Consider the following 22603-nt stretch of genomic DNA (forward strand, 5'->3'; position numbering starts at 1 on the left):
CAGCCACACAAACCTGTATAGCAACATGGGTCAAGCATCAAGCTTAGACCTGAGCTCTAGAAAGAAGAAGGGCTCCAAATTAACAATGTCACAACTTTTTTTTTTTGAGACAGGGTTTCTCTGTGTAGCCCTGGCTGTCCTGGAACTCACTCTGTAGACCAGACTGGCCTTGAACTCAGAAATCTGCCTGCCTCTGCCTCCCAAGTGCTGGGACTACAGGCGTGCGCCACCACCACCTAGCAGGTCACAACTCTTCTATTCACTTTCTCTTCCCCTGCTCTCCACAATCTGGTTCCTTACCCTACAGCACAGAGGTCAACATCTGGGATGGTGCCTCTCAAGTGACATTCTGTGATCACCAGATCAACATCAATTGATCAAGTTCATCAGAGAACTGGATGTTTTGGGGATCTCCTTTTACAACAACTTTATACACTATACTATATAACTATATAACTATACCCTATAATTTATTCATTTTTGGTAGGGCTGCCCCAGTGCCCAATATGGATCTTGATATAGAGGAAGCACTTGCTCTGCACTATTTTGAACTATATCATAGGAACTGACCTCAGGCAGTAACCACGGCCTTTAGGTGAATTCCCCAACTCCCTAACTGAAGATACTCACCCTAACAAATGTATTTGTGTGATTCCCACTGGAATTTGTAAATGTTAATGAATACATGGTCCGTGGCAGAATGAGCTGATTGACAGTCTTGTCATATCGATCTCTGAGCGGTGTGGTTTTGTGTTCATGTGTTCATGTCAGTGTATGTCTCTGCATTTATGTGTATGCACATTTGAGTACACTGTTATCGCTGTTTATATCTGCTTGTATGTGTCTGAAGGTAAAAGGAGCAGAGAAAATGATCAGTGAGGAGCCATACATTTTGCTTGGCCATTAACTACCTTATCTGGAAAAAAAATCATTCCTACAACGTTCTGCAGTCTAACTATCCAGGCTGCCTGAAAGTGTTTTATAAATGGGTGTTAGATCATCAGCTCCTCTTCCACTTGCTTTAGAGCGGAGGAGTCTGAAGAGAAACCAGGCAACTTGCACAGGCTCACACAGGATGGTGACTCTGCCAGGCGCCTCTTCTCCTCCTTATTCGTCAGGTGTCAGCTATCCAGACCAAGTTGCATGTGCTGTAAACTATTCTTACCAATGCAACAAGACCTCCTAACAACTAAAACAAATGTGTATTCCTTCCAGAGCTCTTATTTGCCCTATATGACTCTAGCTATCCTTCCTTGTGAAATTCATGGCCACATTTGAATGTTGCAACAATAACATTGTTAATTGTTGCAATAATTATTATTATTATTAATTATTAATAATAATTAATAATTATTAATAATAAGTAATAATTATTGAACATTTAGTAAGGCCTAGTTTATCTCAAGAACTTCACCTATACCATGACACCTATGACAATAAAATATAGGAATTGGATATACTAGTATCTCCATTTGCCTTAGGAAAATTGAAGTATGAAGAGGTTGGGTAACTTGTCCATGGCCACACAACTAGTCAGTGGTTGACAAGGAATTCAGACTATAGTCTCAGTCCAGGAAGGGCAATTGTAACTGCAGAACTCTCCTTCACTCCTGTCTTCCCAGGCCATGGCCCCCACAGCTCCTCTCATTTCCTGATTTTGAAATGCTCCTACAGTTCTAGACCCAATTCTTACATCTTCATATCTTCTCCACTCTCCTCATCATTTCGTACATTCCACTGTAGTCCATAATCTCCTTAAGATTCTTTAACTCTTCTATCATGTACTTCTGGGTACCCAATTCTGGGTAACAAGCCCAAACCCTCTTAAACGATGCCTGGCAGAAAGTCCATTAGACACATCAAGTACAATGTCCATTAGACATGTCTAGTAGTAGTAGTAGTAGTAGTAGTAGTAGTTCATTAGAGAGGAGTCCTCTGCCAACATCTGTTCAGGTGATAGGAAATTGCATTTGCCTTTATGGTTTTCTATTTTTCTTCTTCCACTGGTTTATTTAAAGTGCAAAAAAAGCAATCTAACCTCTATTTGTTATTTAAGAATATAAAGACTTGTTGATTTTAACCCAAGCATTGGTAATCAGGCAAGAAAAATGGTCCACCTGTCTTTCAGAGCCGAGTGTCCAGCTGCACAGCTAGTTCTTAAACTCTTCAATGATTGCTATGATCATACTGAGCCTACAACTGACTTTATCATCATGAGAGAAAGTTCAGGAGTTGACACTGATGGTAATAGATTCAGCCTTGAGAAGAACCTACATCTCTCCTGTGCACGAATATTATGTCTCTATGGCCAGCCTAGCTATGCAATATATCTGGCTTCATTACTCTTTGGGAAACACAGCCCAGCCAGGTAAGGAAGTTACTCATGGACGTCATATAGGGGATGGTGAGTCTAAGACTGGTTCCCTTCACTGAAACTCTGGAGGTATATGAGTTAACTCTTGATGCTTAATAAACTATCTCAAGTGCATCTCAGGTGTATTTAGCTTGTTATGCAGACATGAGGGAAGACCTGTCTTTGATACCCGGAGACACATTTCAAAGCCACGTATGTAATTCATGTGCTTGTAATTCAAGCACCAGGAAGGCAGAGACAAATAGACCTCTGGAGTTTGCTGTCCAACTAGCCCCACCTACAGAGTAAGCTCTAGGTTAACAAGAGACCCTGTTACAGAAAAAAAAAAAGGTGGGCATTGCTAAAAGTTGATAGCTGACATTGACCTTTGGCCTCTACACACACACACACACACACACACACACACACACACACACACACACTTAACTAGTCAATTAATGAAAAACTAATTAAATTGATAAATCATTGTAAAACCTTAACTTATCTCTAAGTGCATGTTCATGTGTGCTTGAATGTGTGAACACAAGTTCCCATGATTCTGGGAGTTGACAGCTCTGTGTCATCTCAGCCAAGGCTAGGGACCTTATGATGAACACCTTGGCAACTCTAATGATAGGTAGATTTGTCAGTCACTAACATGTCTGCTCTTGGCTGGGTTGACAACCTCAGGTTTCTTACCATTTATCTGGCAAATGCTAAACATACCATATGCATTTATTCTAGGACAAAGGTAAGATGGCAAACAGTGACAGGAGATGTCTCAGGGTAAATCACAGTTTTCTTCCTCTGTGGTACCTTCTAGAACCCCATTAGTCAAAACTAGTTAAGCTGGGAGTTGACATGTGGAGAAAGACTTCCCGTTGATTGGAGGAAGGAGCAGAACAGGAAAAAACATTTCAAAGGTGCACATTATCAAGAAGTCTGAGAAGTTTCTTCAGCTATTTTTACAATCTTTGTGGCCATTTGCCTAATCTAGTCCTGAAAAGAAGAGGAAACTGGAAAGGGATGTGATAATTACTAGAGTAATTTAAGCAACAGCAACCGGAAGGAGCAATCTTGTCGTCATGACAGCAACACAAACCTTAAGACCAAGTCTGTAGATGTGGAGTATTATCAAGTTTGTGGGAGACATGGAGTATTTCTTGACTCTTTTTTTTTTTTTTAAGATTTAATTATTCTATGTATGTGAGTACACTGTGGCTGTCTTCAAACACACCAGAAGAGGGCATCGGATCTCATTACAGATGGTTGTGAGCCACCATGTGGGTGCTGGGAATTGAACTCAGGACCTCTGGAAGAGCAGTTGGTGCTCTTAACCACTGGGCCATCTCTCCAACCCTACTTGATGCTTTCTTAGCCATCTCCTTCTCACCTCCACCCTCTCACATTCACAGAGCCACTGCATTCCTCTGGTTCCCTGGGCACATTTTCTCTAACCTTCCTGCTTTTTCATTCATTCCTGCTACAGTTTTGTACACAAACCACAAGGCGGTAGTCTTTAAAAAATAGGTGGGAAGAGGAACAGAGACTTCAATGCCCCCCCGTGGAATTCAGGACAAAACCCAAAGCTCTTTGTTGTGACTGACAAATAATGTCAGTACTAGTTTTCATTTTAATTTACACAACACTTCCCTTTCTCTAGAATGAGCACCATTGTTCCTAAGCCCCATATATTAGTAATTTCAACTCTTCTGCATTCCCTAGATTCCTTTAGTTATGCAATTTTTGTTTTGAGGTCTTCAATATGAGATCTACTGAAGTAAAATTTACATAGTTTTATAATCCATTGGTTAGGGCCTAACTAGGTCTCACCTTACATGCGGATCTGTGAGCATTAACATAATTAAGGTCTAAACTAACATTCCAGTCACGTCAACAAAGCATCTCAATAAAAAAAATGTTATTCATCTGATAACCGGATAAACCATGATATATCCACACAATAAATAGCCTATTACTTAACATAGATCTGGAGTGCATTAGGCTAAATGAAGGAAGTTAGATTTAGGAAACTTTATGTCAAATGATTCTGTTGATACAATAACCTAGAAATGAGAGGACTTAGATGATATTAAATAGCCTGTCTCTCAGCACACTCTGCAGTTGGGCACCGTCTGATGACAAAGGGACACAAGAAAATCCACCTACTATTTTTCTTCATAGCTTTATTACTATTATTTATTATCTATTGCAACCTGGATAATTTCTTTGTCCACTTATCAATTTTTACCTTATTTTTTTAAAGGTAGATTTCAAGAGGACACGAATCATATCTGTCTTAGTCATGTCTGTATTTTCAAAAACTAGCCTGAAGGCAGTTGCCTGGAAGCTGTTCCGTCCCCCTTTATTGAGTAAACTGATGTTTATGTAAACACCTTCCACACCACCACCAGCCTTCTATCTCATTCCTCATACCTAATCCGCGACCATGCACTGTGAACACCACCTCCTCCACATTGACTCTGGCTCTTCCTTTCCTCTAATTTCATAAACAGAACATTCCTTTATCATCTTGTTCCTTCACGACTGAAAATAGCCTCAAGAATAAATTTCTTGCCTACAAGCTTGCCTTTTGATCTGCCTTTAACTGCTACTAGAGACAACGAGTGCCCCCTCTCCTGTCTGCCAGCCTCACTACCATCTTCCCTCTTCCATGTATCCAGCTCAGATCCCCTTCCTGATGCAGCACAAAATGCTATTCATTTGTCCTAAGGGCTACAAAGAACCAAATAAGGGTCCCAGCTCCTGAGAGTCCTTGATAACTGACCACCCCTCCCTCCATCCATTGATGACCTTTAGGCATAGCTTACCTGAAGATTTCAGGTCACCAAATTTAAGATGTATATTAAAGCACTTCGAGCCATCAGTGGAAGGGACATCATTTTAAGCATGACATTCCTCAGACAGTTACAGCTAGCTGTAACCGCATCTCTGAAGATTCTCATGTACTGAATTTTGAATTCTTTCATTTTTTTTTCCAGATAGACAGGTGGCCATTTTTGGTCTTTCATTGTATTTTGAAAAGAATTAAGGATCTATTTTTATTGAGTTACATCAATTGCCTGAAATTAAGAGACTAAATACCTAGCAGAGTCTTTGTATGATAGTAACAAAAGCGAGATAGATCAGAACCCACTTTAGAATGTGCTACCACACACCTGAACTATGAAATACACACTACCTTTGTCTTCTAGACTCCAAAGGAGACTAGTTCCTGGACTTCTTTTCCATGAGTACCAAAACTTAAGGTTGCCCATATCCCTTATATAAAAAGGCGTAGTACTTGTAAATAGCCTACACGATCTTCAACACAGTTTAAATGATCTCTGGATTACTAAAATACATGATAACAATGTATATGCTATATAAACACTTGTCATACCATATCATGTAATATAATGACAATACTAAAAAGCATATGTTTAAAACAGGTACTTATAGGCATAAATACGTTTTGAGCTTTAGTTAATTGAATCTATACATATAAAGCCTTGGATAAATATTTTATCAAAAGTTTACAATCCAGGACATTGAAGTTGTCATAAAACCAATAAAACCTTTCAGCAGACCTGATATCCAAGTATATTTAAGTAAGAAACTAATGAGAAACCAGTCTGCCTCCATGTTACACATAAAAGCCATCTTACAGTAAAATTAAACTAGGTTCATTTCTGTTGATGGTTAAACCTCTGTTTCTCAGGAATTGGGCTATGTCCCACCTGTAACCTTAGCTACAAATGGTTCTGTACTGCCTTTTCCAGGAATAGCATCATGTCTTTATTTTTAAAGATTGTATGACCACCTCAGACTATGTTGTTTTGACTACCTACTGTGATTACCTTGCTTTGACCACCTCTTATATTCTGCTCCTGTAATTCCATTTTTCTCCATTTGGAAACCCTCTACCCCTGAGCCCTATAAAAGCTTTGTCTTCCTCACATCCAATACTAACCTCTCAAACCCTGCTTTAAGAGGAAGCAGCCTATAAACATAAATGAAAAAGTTTGCACTAATTAATTAATTAATTTGGCCATGGTGATTTGGGTCTATGATCTTTCAGTAGTAACCCTATATGAGTATATTGCATAAGTAAATAAACAAATGAAAACTTTCTAACATTAAAAATTAATAATGCAGCACACAAGTCAAAGCACAACCATAATCTGCTTCATTGATTGTCAAATTGATCATCTTCCTTTTAAGTCAGGGAAATACTCCTCAAAATAGAGTTTATTAATACTCTCAGGTTTCCATAAAAGTCCATAGTAAAAGAACATGGTAGATAAACATACAACTATACATCACATTGATCTCATTTTAAAAAATTAAATTCCTACAAAAGTTTACCTCCCATCAACTTAGTTTGAAAAAATCCCTACCCCTCCCTTTCCCTTGATCTCTCTGTCTCCACATATACGCACACCTTTAGTATAGTTTTGGTACACTTTCCACAGTGGTCCATCTAACATTTCATTTTTCCAGGTCCTTAAAACCCAAATCTGGTGACTCAAAGTCATTAGACATAACTCAAAGAAATATGGGAAGAAATAAGGTTTTATTTTTGTTTGCTCCATTTTGTTTTTTGAAACAGGGTCTCTCTATAGAGCCCTATTTATAGAGCTCATTTTATAGAGCAAATTGGCCTCAAACTCAAAGAGATCCACTTGCTTCTGACTCAAGTTTTTATTTTTGAGACAATCCACTCTAAGAATAACACATGCCTATGGCTACAATGTTACCCTTTCTGAAAAGTGAAAACAAGAATTAAATAAAGCTAGTAAAATTCATGGGACAAAACCCTATTAATGTCCATGTGCCATGGATTCAATCAAGCCATGAACCAATGTCCCCCTAGATTTGAAAATTTCATAAGCCAATGAAGTGCCTCTTTCATTGCCAAGTTAGAATATAGCTAATGTGTGGAAAACCTTATGATTCTGCCTATATATTCTATAGTTTCTTAGGAATCCATGGGGTTTCTTAGGGTTGTTAATTTTACCTGGAAATGGCAGAAAATGTAATTTATCCGTTTTATGTGACGAGGAAAATTTCTTCATATGAGTAAGGAATCTGGAGCAGGGCAAAGCTGTGGTTTTACAACGAGGGATAGGCTGTGAGGTAAAAGAGAGAAAGAAACCAAACAATGTTAGCTTTGTGACTTCAGACACAAGACACGCCACCTACAACTCATACTGTACTAAACCTTGTACTAGCACTAAATACCCACAACATGTTGACTCTAAATACCCACAACATGTGCACAAATGCACACACTCAAAGACACAAACACATACAGACATATACATATACACACACAGATACACAAAGACATATATACATATACATACATACATGCACACATATATACAAATGTACACACAGATATACATATACACATACATACACACAGACACATACATACACATAGACACATACATATGCACATATATACATACACATAAAATACACACATGCACAGATGTAAACACACACACACACACACACACACACACGTGTTGGATTAAAGGAGTTAATGAACATTTTCTGAATGTGCAGAAAATTTTTTACTAAGTTATACCATGTGCCAGAAATGGATCATGAAATTGATGTTTTATTGAAGGGTGACCAATATATATATGTATATATATAATTTGTTGTTGTTGTTGACAATGCTAAGATGAAAGAGACTAAGATGAAAAATAAGATAAGGTTAAAAGGAATAGGAAAATGTTAAGAGCAGTACTCTTAATTTTAAGGTATTTATTTTTAATTATCTGAGTGTTTGGAGAGATCTGTGTAAATCAATGCAGTGACTGCAGAAAGTATGAAATCCACTGGAATGGAGTTACTGGAAACTGTGAGTCACCCAGTGTGGGTGCTGGGAACCAAACTCGGGTCCCCTGTAAAAACTCTCAGTGCCCTTAACCACTGATCCATCTTCCTGGCCCATGTATATTTATATAGAGATAAGAAATGCCTTTTCATATAGAGACATACTTCAGAATTAGACTCATGGGCAAAGAGAGTAGCTACTGCAGTGGTATCTTGTGAGAGGGTCATTATAAGCACAGGGAGTATCTAGTAGTTCAGAAAGTGGAAATGGAGAAAGACGGAAGCAGTCAGGAAAAAAAACAAGAGGAAAAACAGCTACAGAGATTGAATAAGCAACAAGGAATTAAGTCACCAAAAGGATGATTTCACAGAAAAGCTGTTTATTAAATGTTGTCTCAGTGCCAATTGCCCATTAACATTTATGTGCAATTATAATTGTTTCCATATAACTGGATATCTTGTTATTTCTTAGGAATTGGATACACAATATCTATAAATTATATACAATGCTTTTGATATTGATATTTTGGGTAAAATTAACTTGCTCCTGAATGAAGACTGGGCTCTTACCTCAGCCAGCATTCCACATAACTCTTTCAGCCCTCTCTCTTCAGGGAAGAGGTTATGTCCCAGTCCACAAATGTTATACTGAATGGGAGCATCTTGTGAATGTCCTAACATACAATCTTTCACTTTGGCATGCACTAGTTTAAGCCAAAGAGGCAAAACAAGAGGCTTGAGAAGATACACACCTTTCAGCCACGGGGCAAGAGTTGGCAGTCAAGAGACCCAGACAAGAATACAAGAGATCAGCAGAAGGAGGGTCAAAAAAAAAAAAAAAAACCTTTATAAGCCTTTCTGGTTGATCATTTTCTTTATTTGCTTAGCACTGACTCAATTGTTCTTTTAAAAATCTCAACAGGCTACCTAAGAAATGAAGGGGAATTTCTTCCATCTAAATGGAACCCCAAGAGTGAATTCAAGACAAAAAAAAAGGAATGAGAAAGAACCGATTTACAAACCGTGTCAAGCATCGCTGCCCACCCCTTTGAAGTCCTCTGTATGTTGAAACTGTAGAGGCTCAGGTCAGAAACCACAGAATCATGACAATCCATGTATGATAGTATTAGGTTTAACTAAACCTAATAATCAACTAAATGTAGCCAAAGTCATCTAAGAAAAAAAAATCTCAAAAGAATTGCCCAGATCTGATTGGCCCATAAGCATGTCTGTCAGGAACTATCTCAATTGTTAATAAATAGAGGAAGGCCCAACTCACTATGGGAGTCACCATTCCCTAGGCAAGTAGACCTGAGGTACATAAGAAATTCAGCCTAATTCAAAATGGTTTGAATGAGAATGGTCTCCACAGGCTCACACAGTTGAATATTTGGTCCCTAAGTAGCGAAACTGTGGTGAACGATTAAGAAGTATGGTCTTGTTGGAGAAAAGCCACTGGGGTATAGGCTATAGAATCTTAAAATCCCACCACAGTGAGCTCTTCCTACCTTGTGGTTATCTCAAGATGTGTAGCATTCAACTTATGTTCTAGCACTACGCATACAAGCCTGTTGCCCTGACATGATGACATGGGACTCTAAACCTTTGGAACCCTGAGCACCTTATGCTTTCTTTCATAAGTTACCTTGGTCATGGTGTATCACAGCAATAGAAAAGTACCTAAGAAAAGCACTCCCTGCCCCCAATCATGGCTTCCGGTGTGCTTCCATGGCCGTGAGCCACGTTCCTGGGTTAAGCTAAATCTGCAAAGAACAGAGAACAGGCCTGCCTTCTAGTTACTGCTTTGACTTCCTGCCTTAACTTCCCTCTTCCCTCAGTGATGGGCAGTAACCTGTACAATTAAATAAGCCCTTACTTCTCTAAGAGATGTTTGACCTGGGTGTTCTCTAACAACAACAGAGATCTAACTAGAACACTCTCCGTCCAGGTTTCGTTCCTTCATTCTTCTCTGTTGAACTAGGGTGAGTCATCCCCTCTGCTCCTTGGTTTCTGGTTTTCTGCAGAGCTACTGTCTTAGGATTTTACTGCTGTGGACAGATGCCATGACCAAGGCAATTCTTATAAGAACAACATTTAATTAAGTCTGTCTTACAGGTTCAGAGGTTCAGTCCATTATAATCAACACAGGAGCATGGCAGCATCCAGGCAGGCAGGGTGCAGGAGGAGCTGAGAGTTCTACATCTTCATCTGAAGGCCGCTAGGAAAAGAATATTCCCATGTGGCCAGGAGGAGGATCTTAAAGCCCATGCCCATAGTGACACAATTCCTCCAACAAAGCCACACTTGCAAACAGTGCCACTCCCTGGGCCAAGTATATTGAAACAACCACAGCTACCTTTGCAGCAATCCTTATGCTCACTTTAAAATGGAAAACTATAAAGCTTTCCAAGGCGTCAGAAATGATTGTTGTAAGGAAGTCCCAAGTCTAGTATTTCCAACCCCACATTCTTTTTCTTTTCCAAGACAGGTCTTTTCTGTGTGTAGCCCTGGCTGTCCTGTCTGTAGACCAGGTTGGCCTCAAACTCACAGAGATCCACCTGCCTCTGCCTCCCAAGTGCTGGAATTAAAGGCTCCCAAACCTATACTTTTTAGCCCTACAGCATATCGCTTCCTTTTCTCTGTGCTGGCACATCCAGGGATTCAAATGCACAAAGCCTGGGAAGTTACTGAGGTTGCTTCAGTCTCCTGATCTGCTCAATTCTGACTCTTGAATCTCAAGATCCTTGAACCCACTCGCTCCCTGACAATCCTCTTGTGCCCATTAGCTGAGCTACTTACTGACTCATTTGAAGTTTCCTTCCTAGGATTCTCCTTTTCTTATTCTTTTACTAAAATAAAAGCCTGAATGAGGTCTCCCCCCCCCCCCCGCCGCCCCACCTGTGTTTGGAACAGCTGCCCATAACTACCACTTTAAAAATCATCTGGGGAATATATATTTTTTAAAATACAAATTCTGGTGTGAAATGTCTACGGCAGAGTCTGGGAGTATACACTGATTTAAAAAAAAACTTACCCACATAAATATACAGATAACAACTACCTTCTTATTAGGATGGGATGCTAGCTCAGTAGCACCACCCAGAAGCCTGGTATATAAGGAGACTCACTCACCTAGATCTACCCAATCAGGATCTGAATCTTAGCAGAATTTCCATCTGATTCTCCACACACATTAAAGATAGAGTCCACATTTTTATGTAAAGAATCCAATTTTTTCTATAGAAGAGGAAGCTGACCATGATCCAGACTGGGGGTGCCTCTTCCTCTCCCTGCCCATCAGAGATCTGCAATCTACCACAAAAAAGGGGAAACTGAGGCATGGAAAGCTAATGCAGTCCATGTCCCTCATCTTAGTCACCAAGTTCCTGCTACATGAGACATCTTAATGATCTATGCTGAATTAAACTGAATAGAATGTGATATTTCAAAACATACATTGAAATGCACTGTGACAGTCGAATTGTGTGTTTCATGGAGCTGGGATCAAGCTAAAATTAAGGAATGGAGAAGAGGCCACGGGTGTTGTGAGACAAAGGAGCTGGACTCCTTAAAGAAGGAGCCACCAGAAAAAAAGTCTCACCACCAGAAAGAGACTGCTCTTTATGAAGACCTGTGGCAATCACTCGATTCAGTGCCCAAAGTAGGCACGCGCTCTATATTTTAACGCACAACCCCCAGCTCTTATTTTTTTAAGGAAGAGCAAACTTTCACCACAAAGATACAAGAACAGTCAATATTGATCTTCTTGACAAATGGCCCACCTCGTGCCACAGGCCGCTCCAGCATCTGTTCAATGAGGCAGCCCTCCCCTTTGTCGGGAAAGAAAGCCAAGTGGCCTCATGCGCTATCAGCTGCAGATCACAAATATTGAAAAGAAATAAATTTCTCTGAATGAAAAGCACCTTTCTTTGTTCTCCAGCTCTCTCTCCTCCCAAGTCATGTTGATTTTGGGGCTGTGCACACTCCCAGCACCTGTACCTTTGAATTGTTTGTGTGCCAAGCCTATTGTGGTCTCCTTGCTGGACTTGAGGATCCATTCTAAGTACAGTAACCAATGAAATCCTATTTTCTTTCTCTCTTGGCATTATGTAAGAGAAGCAGCCGCTTCTGGCCACCTACAGCAACTATAATTAGAAGACACGGGAGGACAGAATAGGAAACCGGAGCTCCTATACCTAGACTTCTCCCTTAGGATCATGGGAAATGCATCTCCCCTGCAGACCAAAAGAGGAAGCAGGGATTTCTGTGACAGCCTTATTATTTGGCCGAAAGCTGATATTTACAAGCTTGTTTTGCAGAAATCTGCAGTCATTCTTTAACTGAGAATTGAAGCCTAAACAATAGCAACATAAATAATAATCTTGCAATATGTATGCTGCAGTATGGATAACCAGAGTGGTCAAGTGCCTGGTATGGGGAAGGGCGGAGCGGAGGGGAATCACTAAAGAATAGGGCAGTAAGATACATAATGTTATGGCAAGATAAAGGGGTAAGCTCCATCAGAGCAGTGTGTGGGGCAGAGGAAGAGAAAGGCGGGGTACAGGAGGGAATATGGGGAGGTACAACTAACACCAGAGGCCTTTTGAAAAAGAAAATGGAAGCCTACTACTGTAGAGGTTTCTCATGTGTGTGTGTGTGTGTGTGTGTGTGTGTGTGTGTGTCTATGTGTGTGTGTATGTGTCTGTGTGTGTATGTGTCTGTGTGTCTGTGTGTGTGTCTGTGTGTGTGTGTCTGTGTCTGTGTGTGTGTCTGTGTGTGTGTGTCTCTGTGTGTCTCTGTGTGTGTGTCTGTGTGTGTGTGTATCTTAGTGTGTGTGTCTGTGTCTGTGTGTGTGCGTCTGTGTGTCTGTGTCTGTCTGTGTGTGTGTGTGTGTGTGTGTGTCTGTGTGTCTGTGTCTGTGTCTGTGTGTCTAGGACATAAATACAGACACAGACACTGACACTGACACTGACACTGACTCAGACATAGATATATAAGCAATTTAAATGATGTTAACATGTAATGGCCAAGAGAACGCCCTGAGTGCCAGAGATGGTTTACACCTTGTTGAGTTGTTGGTCAAAGGGATCTGTACCGCAGACCTTCCTGGCAAGCATCTCAAACTATTGCCAGGGCTCTCGGTTGTTCTCTACAACCTGATGGTAACACCCTATCACTGAGGAAATCACTTACATCATGAACAAAGAGATGTTGAGTTCGTGCTCAACTAGAAGCTGCACCTGCCACTGTCTTGTGTTCATGGTGTTGGGAGGAGATTCTGCATGCCAACAGAGGAGAAGCGTAACCAACATCAAACCCACGACCTAAAGCAGTGACCTGCCTGCCAGTCTACTCCCACCGCACAGAACGGCTTCCATTGCTTTTTTCCCCCCAATTATATTTTACTTTCATGAATTTGGGAGTCCAGGCTACAACTTTGGGTCATTATGGTTTGGGTAAAAACAAACACTTATATTTGAGCATACTCCATCCATGGTTACAGAAGCTTTAGTTCAGAACCAATGGCAAACTATGAAATTTTAGCCTAACTCCTTGAATGGGGGCTTCCCAGGAGCCAGGGCTCCCGCAGTCATCTGACCACGACAGGGCTTTTCTTTCTCTCTCCAGATGAAACAGGACTGAGATGGAAGGATTGCACCCTATGCTTGTTCTTCTAGGGACTGTGTTTTCTGTATTTGTAAGACGAGGGTTCAAAAAGCAGGCTACGTTCATGAACGTCCATTTCACTCTGGGTAAAACTGGTTCTGACGAGGGTTGACACAGTTAAGGCTGGAACTCACTTTGCCCTGGGAGGAAATTTCTAGGTAGTCTACCTCTCCCCCAAATTAAAGAGACAACACTTGCCACTAACCCTTATGCCTGTGATCAATAGGTATGTTGTTGTTGTTGTTGTTGTTGCTGTTGTTGTTGTCAATACACGTGGTAAGCCATAGCATAAAAAGCTGAAACTACTCTTTAAGGGTTTATGCCTACTGCAGGCACTCTTCTTAAAACATTCAAAAGTTACAGGAAATTTCAGAGGAAACAAGAAAACGCCATGGCCCTTGTTGAGCAGGGAACCTAGATTCACATAAAATGAATTTGTAGGTAAAAAGACACTTCTTATAAAACTATTCTGTAAGCTAGAGAAATTGGCAGATTGCTCGGTGGTTAAAAGCACTGGATTTTCTTCCAGCGGGCTCTGAGTCAATCCCCAGCCCCTACAAGGCAGCTCACAAGCCTCTGTAACTCTGGTTTCAAAGGATCAAACAGCCTCTTATGACCTCCAAGGGAACCAGGCATGCATGCATGGCACACACAGGCAAACAACCACACACAAGATAAACTTAAAAATGGAAAACACTCTGTAGGAATAATCAACTCTAGATGTATTAAAATTTTATATTTTAAAATAATTTCTCAGAAATCTAGCCCAATGGTGTCAGAAACTGTAAAATACTCTAAACAATGTCAGTAGCAGTATATATAGTATGATAAGAAAATTTCTTCCAAAAATAAAAATTATCAGAATAATTAATAAGCAGTAGATATAGTATATATTAGTAAGACAAGAAAGGTTTTTCCAAAAATAAAAAAATTATCAGAAATTATTTACAATATTGAAAAAAATTGCTAAAAGCAAAAGATTTTTAAAATGTCCTTATAAGTATACTTATAGGAAATAAGCCAAAAACACCTTTATGATCAATTAAGAGATAACATTAACAAAGCATTCGTCACCATATTGTACAAAATTGATGCCAAAGTATCATTTTTTAATTTTTAAGTTCTGATTTATACCCCTATGTTGCTATTATTTATGGTACATTTACATACCATAAATAATAAGATGTTATTAGCTAAAGTAACAAGATGTTTTAATAAGCTAAACGTAATAAGATGTTTTAAAGTTAAATATTTGTTTTATGATTACCATCAAGAAGTGACATTTTCATTTTGCTCCAGGACCCACAAATTATTTACAGATCTCAACAGTGTCTGTAAAAAGTTTTTGCAGTAAATATTAAATTTCCATATTTAATTGGGCAAAAACAACAAATCCTGAGCCAACTGAATAAAGTCTGCATCTTTTCCCTATGTCATCGATAGAGAGCCTTTCTATCCTGGGAGATCACTTCCTACCACAGGTTAAAATACCTGGTGCCACCTGATTTAAGTTCTTTTGTGATCTTCCCGAGCGGTATTTGTTTTGTTTGTACCCTTTGTCATTTATCTCCAAAAAACATTTTTAAGATCTCTTTGTCACTATTGAAATAGGTTTCACAATAAAGTGAAGTAGTGTGGCCTTTCTTTCATTACGATGCTCCGGCCACTCCTTCAACCTGGAAATTCCTGTTTTGCAGTTTTTAGGAATTTTTTTTCTTTTCTCCCGTTTTCTTTTCCCCTTTCTTCTTTCCTTTCTTTCTTCTTTCTTCCTTTCTTCCTTACTTTCTTTCTTGTTTTTGTGAAAATAACTCATTGTCTCTCACAGTGTGTGTCTGGGCTCTTCCCCTCCCCCACCCCCTTCCCTCCCTCTGTTCTACCCCCCCCACACACACACACACCCATTTCTCATTTTAAGTTTTTCTTTCCACTTTCTAGGGACTTCCCGCTCACCCACACATGGATTATCACACAGTTCCTCTCCAGTGGATCTTTTGTTCACATGGTCTCTTCTAAAAAGATGGCCGCGTGTTTTGGATATTTTGCTCTCTTCCTCCACGTGGGTGTGGGGTCTGCGGGGTCAGGTTTGAATGGGTTCCTTGGGTTTTCTCTGCAGTGCTTATCTAACTTCCCACCTCTGTGTATGTGACCTGTCCCACGGGAAAGACTCCCCTCGGGAACCCAAAGGGGCTTCACTACCCATTCACTTTTTTCTTTCATTTTCTCCCCTTTAAAACTATTCGTTTTGAGAATTTCCTACATAGATAAAATATGGTTTCACCACATCTATCCCTCTAGACCCACACCCACTCCCCCTGTGTACTCTCTCACACACGGTCCTCTCTAAATTCACGACCACTTCCTTCATAGTTGTTATTGAGGGATGTACAAAAAGATAGCTATATATAAACCACTCGGTCTTTATAAGAAACGACTGAACTAACCCAGTGAGGCTCTGGAAAGCCGAGAGCAACTGGCCTGACGTGGCCAGGCTAGCTCAGGATCCACAGGGCTCTAAGAAAGCTAAATGCATCGGTATCCTAGCTACCTGCAACCAATTTGCAGCGTGCCAATTAGAAGTCTCGTTGTAGAATGGATGCAAAAAATGTGGTATATCTACACAATGGAGTACTATTCAGCCATCAGAAACAATGAATTCATGAAATTCTTAGACAAATGGATGGAGCTGGAGAACATCATACTAAGTGGTATGCACTCACTGATAAGTGGATATTAGCCTAGGAAACTGGAAAACCCAAAACATAATCCACATATCAAACACTGAAAGGGAGGAGATAAGGATTGCAAAGTGGGCAAAGACTTTCTGAAAAACATTAAGATGGAGAAGAAAAGAAAGCTGGGCCTCGGCTTGGGTATACAGAAACACCTGGGCCCTTGCTATCCACAGAGAAACTGGAAGAACATCTGTGATACATGTGACTACAATTCTTGACAGTGTCTGAGGTCCTTATATGTGCTGTTGGTCCTAGGAGTTTGTCCTCTTGTCTTACAGATGAGCACTGTAACTATCTGTACTTCATTATTAATTAGTCAAAGTTTTCCTTACCTATTATTAGCCTTCTTTTTATTAAATGATAAATAAAATGCAACTGAGTTCCTGTCTATGCCAGCCCATCTGTTATTCTATACTGCATACACACACACACACACACACACACAAGCCCATTGTAAATATTTTAGACTCAAACACTGAGGAGGCATATGCATATATAGGCAGACAATCACACATGTATAAACCATGCACCTCAATACTGAGAAGGAACAAAAAAGACCAAAGTGAAATATATATATATAATAGGTCCAAGATCCTCTTGACCTCTTGATAGCTGTTGAAATATAAATAAACTTGAAAATGTTGCTTTTCAATAATGCATAAAATTCCGGTTCCTCCCAGATCCTCCTCTGTGGTAAAGTTCAAGAATGGCAGTATACTCCAACAAAGAAATCATAATTCAAGTATCCAATGATTTATTCTAAAGCACTTTGTCCACACTGGCTGTTTGGATGTGCAAACATCGGAGCACGACACCCCCACCATCCCAGGCTTCACATCTCAGATTTCATTAGCCAATAAAACCAGGTTTATTTATAATAAAGTTAAGCCTTTCAAACCACTGACCATGGAAACCAGATTTTGAAATAATTCAGATTTGTGTTTCTGCTCTTTCTAATTAAGGGTAATATCGGGAAGAGCAGACAGTGGGTAGCATTGTTCAAGCACCACGGATTTCAGCAAGAAAATCTGATTATCAGCTCATGTCAGAAGCCAAGCGATAATGCAGCTTAGCATTCGTTTGGGCTTTTTCTTTGGCCAAAAGATAATTACCGTTCATGAGGCCTTACGTAAGTGTATCTAATATCTAAGGCCCTAAAACTTATGAATAGCAAAAGCATACAATGGGCAAAGAATTATGGTCCTTACTATTTCTATGCTTTGTTCCACCATGATAATTTCATTACCTAGCCAAGTCGAACCTCTAAAATCAAAGTATCGTTTCTTAAAGGACAAGAAGTTGAACAGGTTTTCTGCCTGACTTCCTCCAGCGAAAGTTATTTCTGACAGACAAGATGCAGATGAGGCAGAATTTTAATAGGAAGTGTACCAAAAGGGACTTGGAGTTACCTAACACGGTCATTGCACCGACAGATGCTGAGCTGGAATAAAGATGTTTTCTTCCACACAATGCTATTCCTCAGGCTTAGGTCATTGCTGAGTGTGACGCTTCCTCTCAAGCAGATAAGCAGCTCGAGCAGAAAAGCCCTGACAGGATGCAGGAGGAGTGCAAGCCATTCGAGTATATCTCTCAAAGAAGAGAGGACAGAGACTCAGAGCAGAAAAATGACTTGAACTAGGTGCTTGAAATTCGGCACAGGAAGCCAAATCTAAGAGTGAAGACAGATGAAATCAGGTTGAAATGTAGTATGTAAGGTTCAAGGTAATATTCAGGAAGTCTTGTTAGCAGCCACCTTGGTGGGACAAGTGATATCTTTAGATATTTTCTAGCAAGATATTTTTCTCTCCTGTCACTATGGAATATGAGTATTAACCCTTTATTGAGTGCTTGCTATACGTAGACCTCTTGTCACTGGGTCATGAACGCACTAAACATTTCAACTCCTCCTAACAATCTTGCAGAATCAGGATTGTGTCTACTCCACCTTACATGTTATGACAATGATATGGAGAGGACAACTAGCCTCCATCACCCTAAACTGTATAGAGTTCTTGATCTTATTGGCCCTCATAATTAGAGGCGGCTTTATCTTTCGCATTGCTAATGGGTAGCTGAAATCATTCACAGTTCCCAGAATTGATGCTGAGTGATCTAGTCTCAGGCTGCTTATGTGGTGGTGACATTGCTGGGTCTCTGAAGGGGAATCGCACTGTTTGTCCAGATGCGAGTAATCAGCCTGTCACCACACTCTCCCCCTAAGCTGAAGCCAGGTAGGGACAATGTCCTGAGTCCCCTGCCCCCTTCCCATTGTTCCTGAGGCAAAACAGGGGTCTGAAAGCACTTCAGGACAGATCAAGTGCTGTGCTTCATACGCTGAGTTAGCAATCAGGAGCACATGGCTGACAAAATTTTAAAAGTCAAAATAGATGAAGAAATTACATTTTTTTATAAAGACCAAAAACCATTTTTCTGAACCTTAGACGTGTAAATGATTTGATTTAAAGAAAGACCAGACCAAATCAAGACCCCCACAGCAACAACATGTGTAAATAGGTATTCTCAGTTTAGAGAAGGATGAATCCTGGCCCTACCCAGAGCAAACTGCCTGAGGTTTCTTTCCTTTGCTTCTGTTTTCTCACCTTAGAAGTAGCAAAAATGAATGATTCTGTTTCGGTCTCTGTGAGCCCCTGTGAGCCCTGCTTAATTGATGTGGCAGGAAGTGTTCTCCATTCCCTCTAACTGCAGTGGCATGCACGGGTGTAGACCAGGTCCTCTGCATGTATGTTATGGCTGTGAGCTGGGTGTTTTGTGGACCTCCTAACAGTGGGGGCCGGTGTGTCTCTGACTCTTTGCCGGGTCTTAGGCCTCTTCTCTTCCTCTTGGGTTGCCTTGTCCAGCCTTGATACGAGAGCTTTTGCCTTGCCTTATTTTATCTTAGATTGTCCTGTTTGGTTGTAGCTTGGAGGCCTGCTCTTTCCTGAAGAGGATACAGAGCAGAAGTAGATCTGGGTGGAGTGAGGGGAGGGAAACAGTGATCGGGATGTACTGTAGGAGAGAAGAATCTATTTCCAATTAAAAAATAAGAATTAACAATTCCTTCACACTTACACAGGACAGCTGGAGCAGGAGATTGTGTTTTAAGCTGTACGAGGCTGTCTCACCTATTTCTGACTACGTTCACATTTACTGGTAAACTGTCTTCTTGGGAAGTGGAAATCATGTAAGACACCAGGCCCCTAGAGATTCATGAGGATCGAGTTTATGGAGATAATGAAGCAGCAATAGCAGTGGATGAAATAGTTGGTACTCACAGGCACAAACCTAAAAGGGGACCAGAAAGATGGTGTTTCATATCCCAGAATCCTCGGCCTTATCCCAATGGTCTTCAATAATTCTAATCCAGCAACCCTTTAGTACAGTTCCTCATACTGTGTTGACCTCAACCCTAAAATTATTTTAGTTTCTGCTTCACAACTGTAACTTTGCTACTGTTACAAATCACGATGTCAATATCTGATATGCAGGATATCTTATATGGAACTCTGTGTAAAGGTCATTTGACCCAGAACCACCATAGGTTGAGAAAACCACACTACCTTAGCCTTTCTCCTCTGGTTTCCATCCTAACAAGATGTACTAATGAGGAAGCAGAACTACCTCACAAGTCAATTCATCGGATGCATGCTACACACTCTACCAAATAAAGTATATTGTGTCCATTTTTACAGATAGAGCAATCACACCTAACAATCACCTACTGAGGAATGAGAGGAAACTGTCGGCGTTGAAGGGAGAGCCCCAAGTTCCTCAGTGCAGTGAGGACATGGCTCAGAGAGTGGAGAACTTGCCTTACAAGCATGAGGGCCTTGAGTTCAACTCCAAGAAGCCATGTGAAATTGCTGAGTTGTTAAACCCAGACACGAGGAAACAGAGCTAGGCAGCCGTCTGAGCCTGGTTTGAAAGCTCCAGGCTAAATCTCAAAACCAAAGCAAAAGTAAGAAATGAAACAATACCTGAAGCTGTTCTCTAGCCTCCATATGTACACACACACACACACACACACACACCTCTTCCACTAATAGAATGTTAACTCTGTATAAGACAAGATGAGTTACTATACCAGCAAAGCCAGTCTTAGAAGCCACAAGAAAATTACAGACCAATATCCCCCCCCAGGAATAGAGACTCAAAAATCCTCAACAAAGATCTGGGAAACTGAATTCAATAATACATAAGAATAATCACATATCATGACCAAGAAGAATTTATTCTTAGAAATCAAGGATGGTTCAATGTTAGAAGTGGGGGGGGGCAATGCAATATATTAATTAGTTTAACATGATTATCTCAGTAGAAACCAAACTAATGTATCAAATGGCTCAATGAACTTTCATGATAATGAACCTCAAGAAAGCTAACAATAGGAAGAAGCTGCTTTTACATAAGGAAAGCCTTTTATGATGTGCCCACAACTAACATAATACTCCATATTAGGAGACCGAGAGTTCTACATTTTGAAGACAAGCTCCCACGTCTATTCAGCATAGTATTAGAAGACCCGTCTAACATAATTAGGTTGAAGAAAAAAGGTAATGGAAGATACACATGTTGGAAAGGACCATGCAAAGCAATCTCTCTTAACTAGTGATATGATCTTATGTAGAAAAGCCAGAAGATTCCTGCATCAGCCTATGAGAAGCTGGGATTGCAGACTTCAGCCACCAGGCCTGGTGACAGTCTTTAAAGTAATGTAGAAAACAAAAACAGCAACAAAAACCAAAATAAATTGTCCAGAATAGAACCCATGGTTGAGCGTGGGGTGGAGGGAATAGTGTAGCAGTCCACCGGCCATGGATGAAGTAGGTCTACCTGAAAGGCAGCCTAGAAATGAAAAAGGACAGGCGGGCAAGAGAAGGGTGAAGCCAAGACAAAGATTTCTGATCAAAGCTCAACGCTTAATTTTCAGCTCTGCTGTTTATATAGGGAAAATCCACAGACCCATCCCTTCTTCCGGCTGGGTTCTGTTGCTTTGTTTCAGATGTTGCAAAGCCAGCTCTGCGGGCAGTCTGCTACTGTTGATATTGCTGGTGCAGCAAGGCAAGGCAGAAGACTCCACCTAGGTCGGCTAGGTCGGACAGAAGACCAACGGTGGCAAACAATTAAGGTCTATTTAGCCTGCTCAAGTCTGGGGCCAGGGCACAGAATAGGGAGGGAATGACTCAAAGCTCAGTGATAGAAGAATCAGGGTACCAGGATTCTGGCGCCCCTTGTGTCTTCACAGATGTGTCCATTAGAAGGGTCCACAGCAATGACAGAGGCAACAGGCACAGTTCCACACTGCCTTCTGTCGCAGCCTGAGGAGCTCTTCGCAAGGAAAGTCAGAAATTTTTTTACTGTGCTACAGAAGCGTTGGACCTTGAAAGGCAGTCTGTGTTCTGGTTGAGCAAGGCTTAACTTCTGGAGATCCAGTAGAGATTAATCTACAAGGGACAAACCCTGTTAGCTCCTGATGCCAGAAGACCTTCAACTCCGTAATTCTGTGGCCGTCAGTCAATGCTCCAAGCTCCTGGTATTCTGGCTGGACTCCACCCCACCCCGTACAGTTACCTGGCAACAGCCAGGAAGCCCAGCCCACTATAAAAGGGGCTGTTTGCTACCCCTCCTAGCTCTTACTCTCTAGCTCTCTAGTTCTGGCTCTTGTCCCCTTGCTCCCCCTCTCTCCCCATTCCTTTCCCCCTTTCTCCACGTGGCCATGGCCAGCCTCTACTTCTCTACCTTCTCTCTCTCTCACTCACTCTATTCTTCTACAATAAAACGCTAAACCAATGGATTGCCCCCCAGCATTTCCAGCCGCCAGACTGGACCAAAGACTCGCCCTTGCAGGAACCATCCCAGTGTGCCTTCCACTCCTTTGGCCCCGCCGTCCCCCCCCAGGGCCCCCACTCTTTCTCCAGCTCTTCTGCAGTATCCAGTAGTGTCCTGACATGCCCGAGGTCAACATCCTGTCGACCCTGGCCTCCATGAGGCTTAGGGGCCC

At 40.9% G+C, this 22603-nt stretch overlaps 1 protein-coding gene across 1 annotated transcript in view; it reads right to left on the reverse strand.

The window, feature by feature from the left end:
* C20H12orf42 (chromosome 20 C12orf42 homolog) overlaps positions 1 to 22603 on the reverse strand; it is a 101208-nt gene that overhangs the window by 45666 nt on the left and 32939 nt on the right. The window contains exon 5 of the mRNA XM_052165057.1: positions 7374 to 7485. Within this exon, the coding sequence (XP_052021017.1) occupies positions 7374 to 7485 (112 nt within the window). The remainder of the gene's footprint in view (positions 1 to 7373; positions 7486 to 22603) is intronic.

This window comes from Apodemus sylvaticus, chromosome 20 (genome assembly GCF_947179515.1).
Source record: "Apodemus sylvaticus chromosome 20, mApoSyl1.1, whole genome shotgun sequence".
Taxonomy (NCBI): domain Eukaryota; kingdom Metazoa; phylum Chordata; class Mammalia; order Rodentia; family Muridae; genus Apodemus; species Apodemus sylvaticus.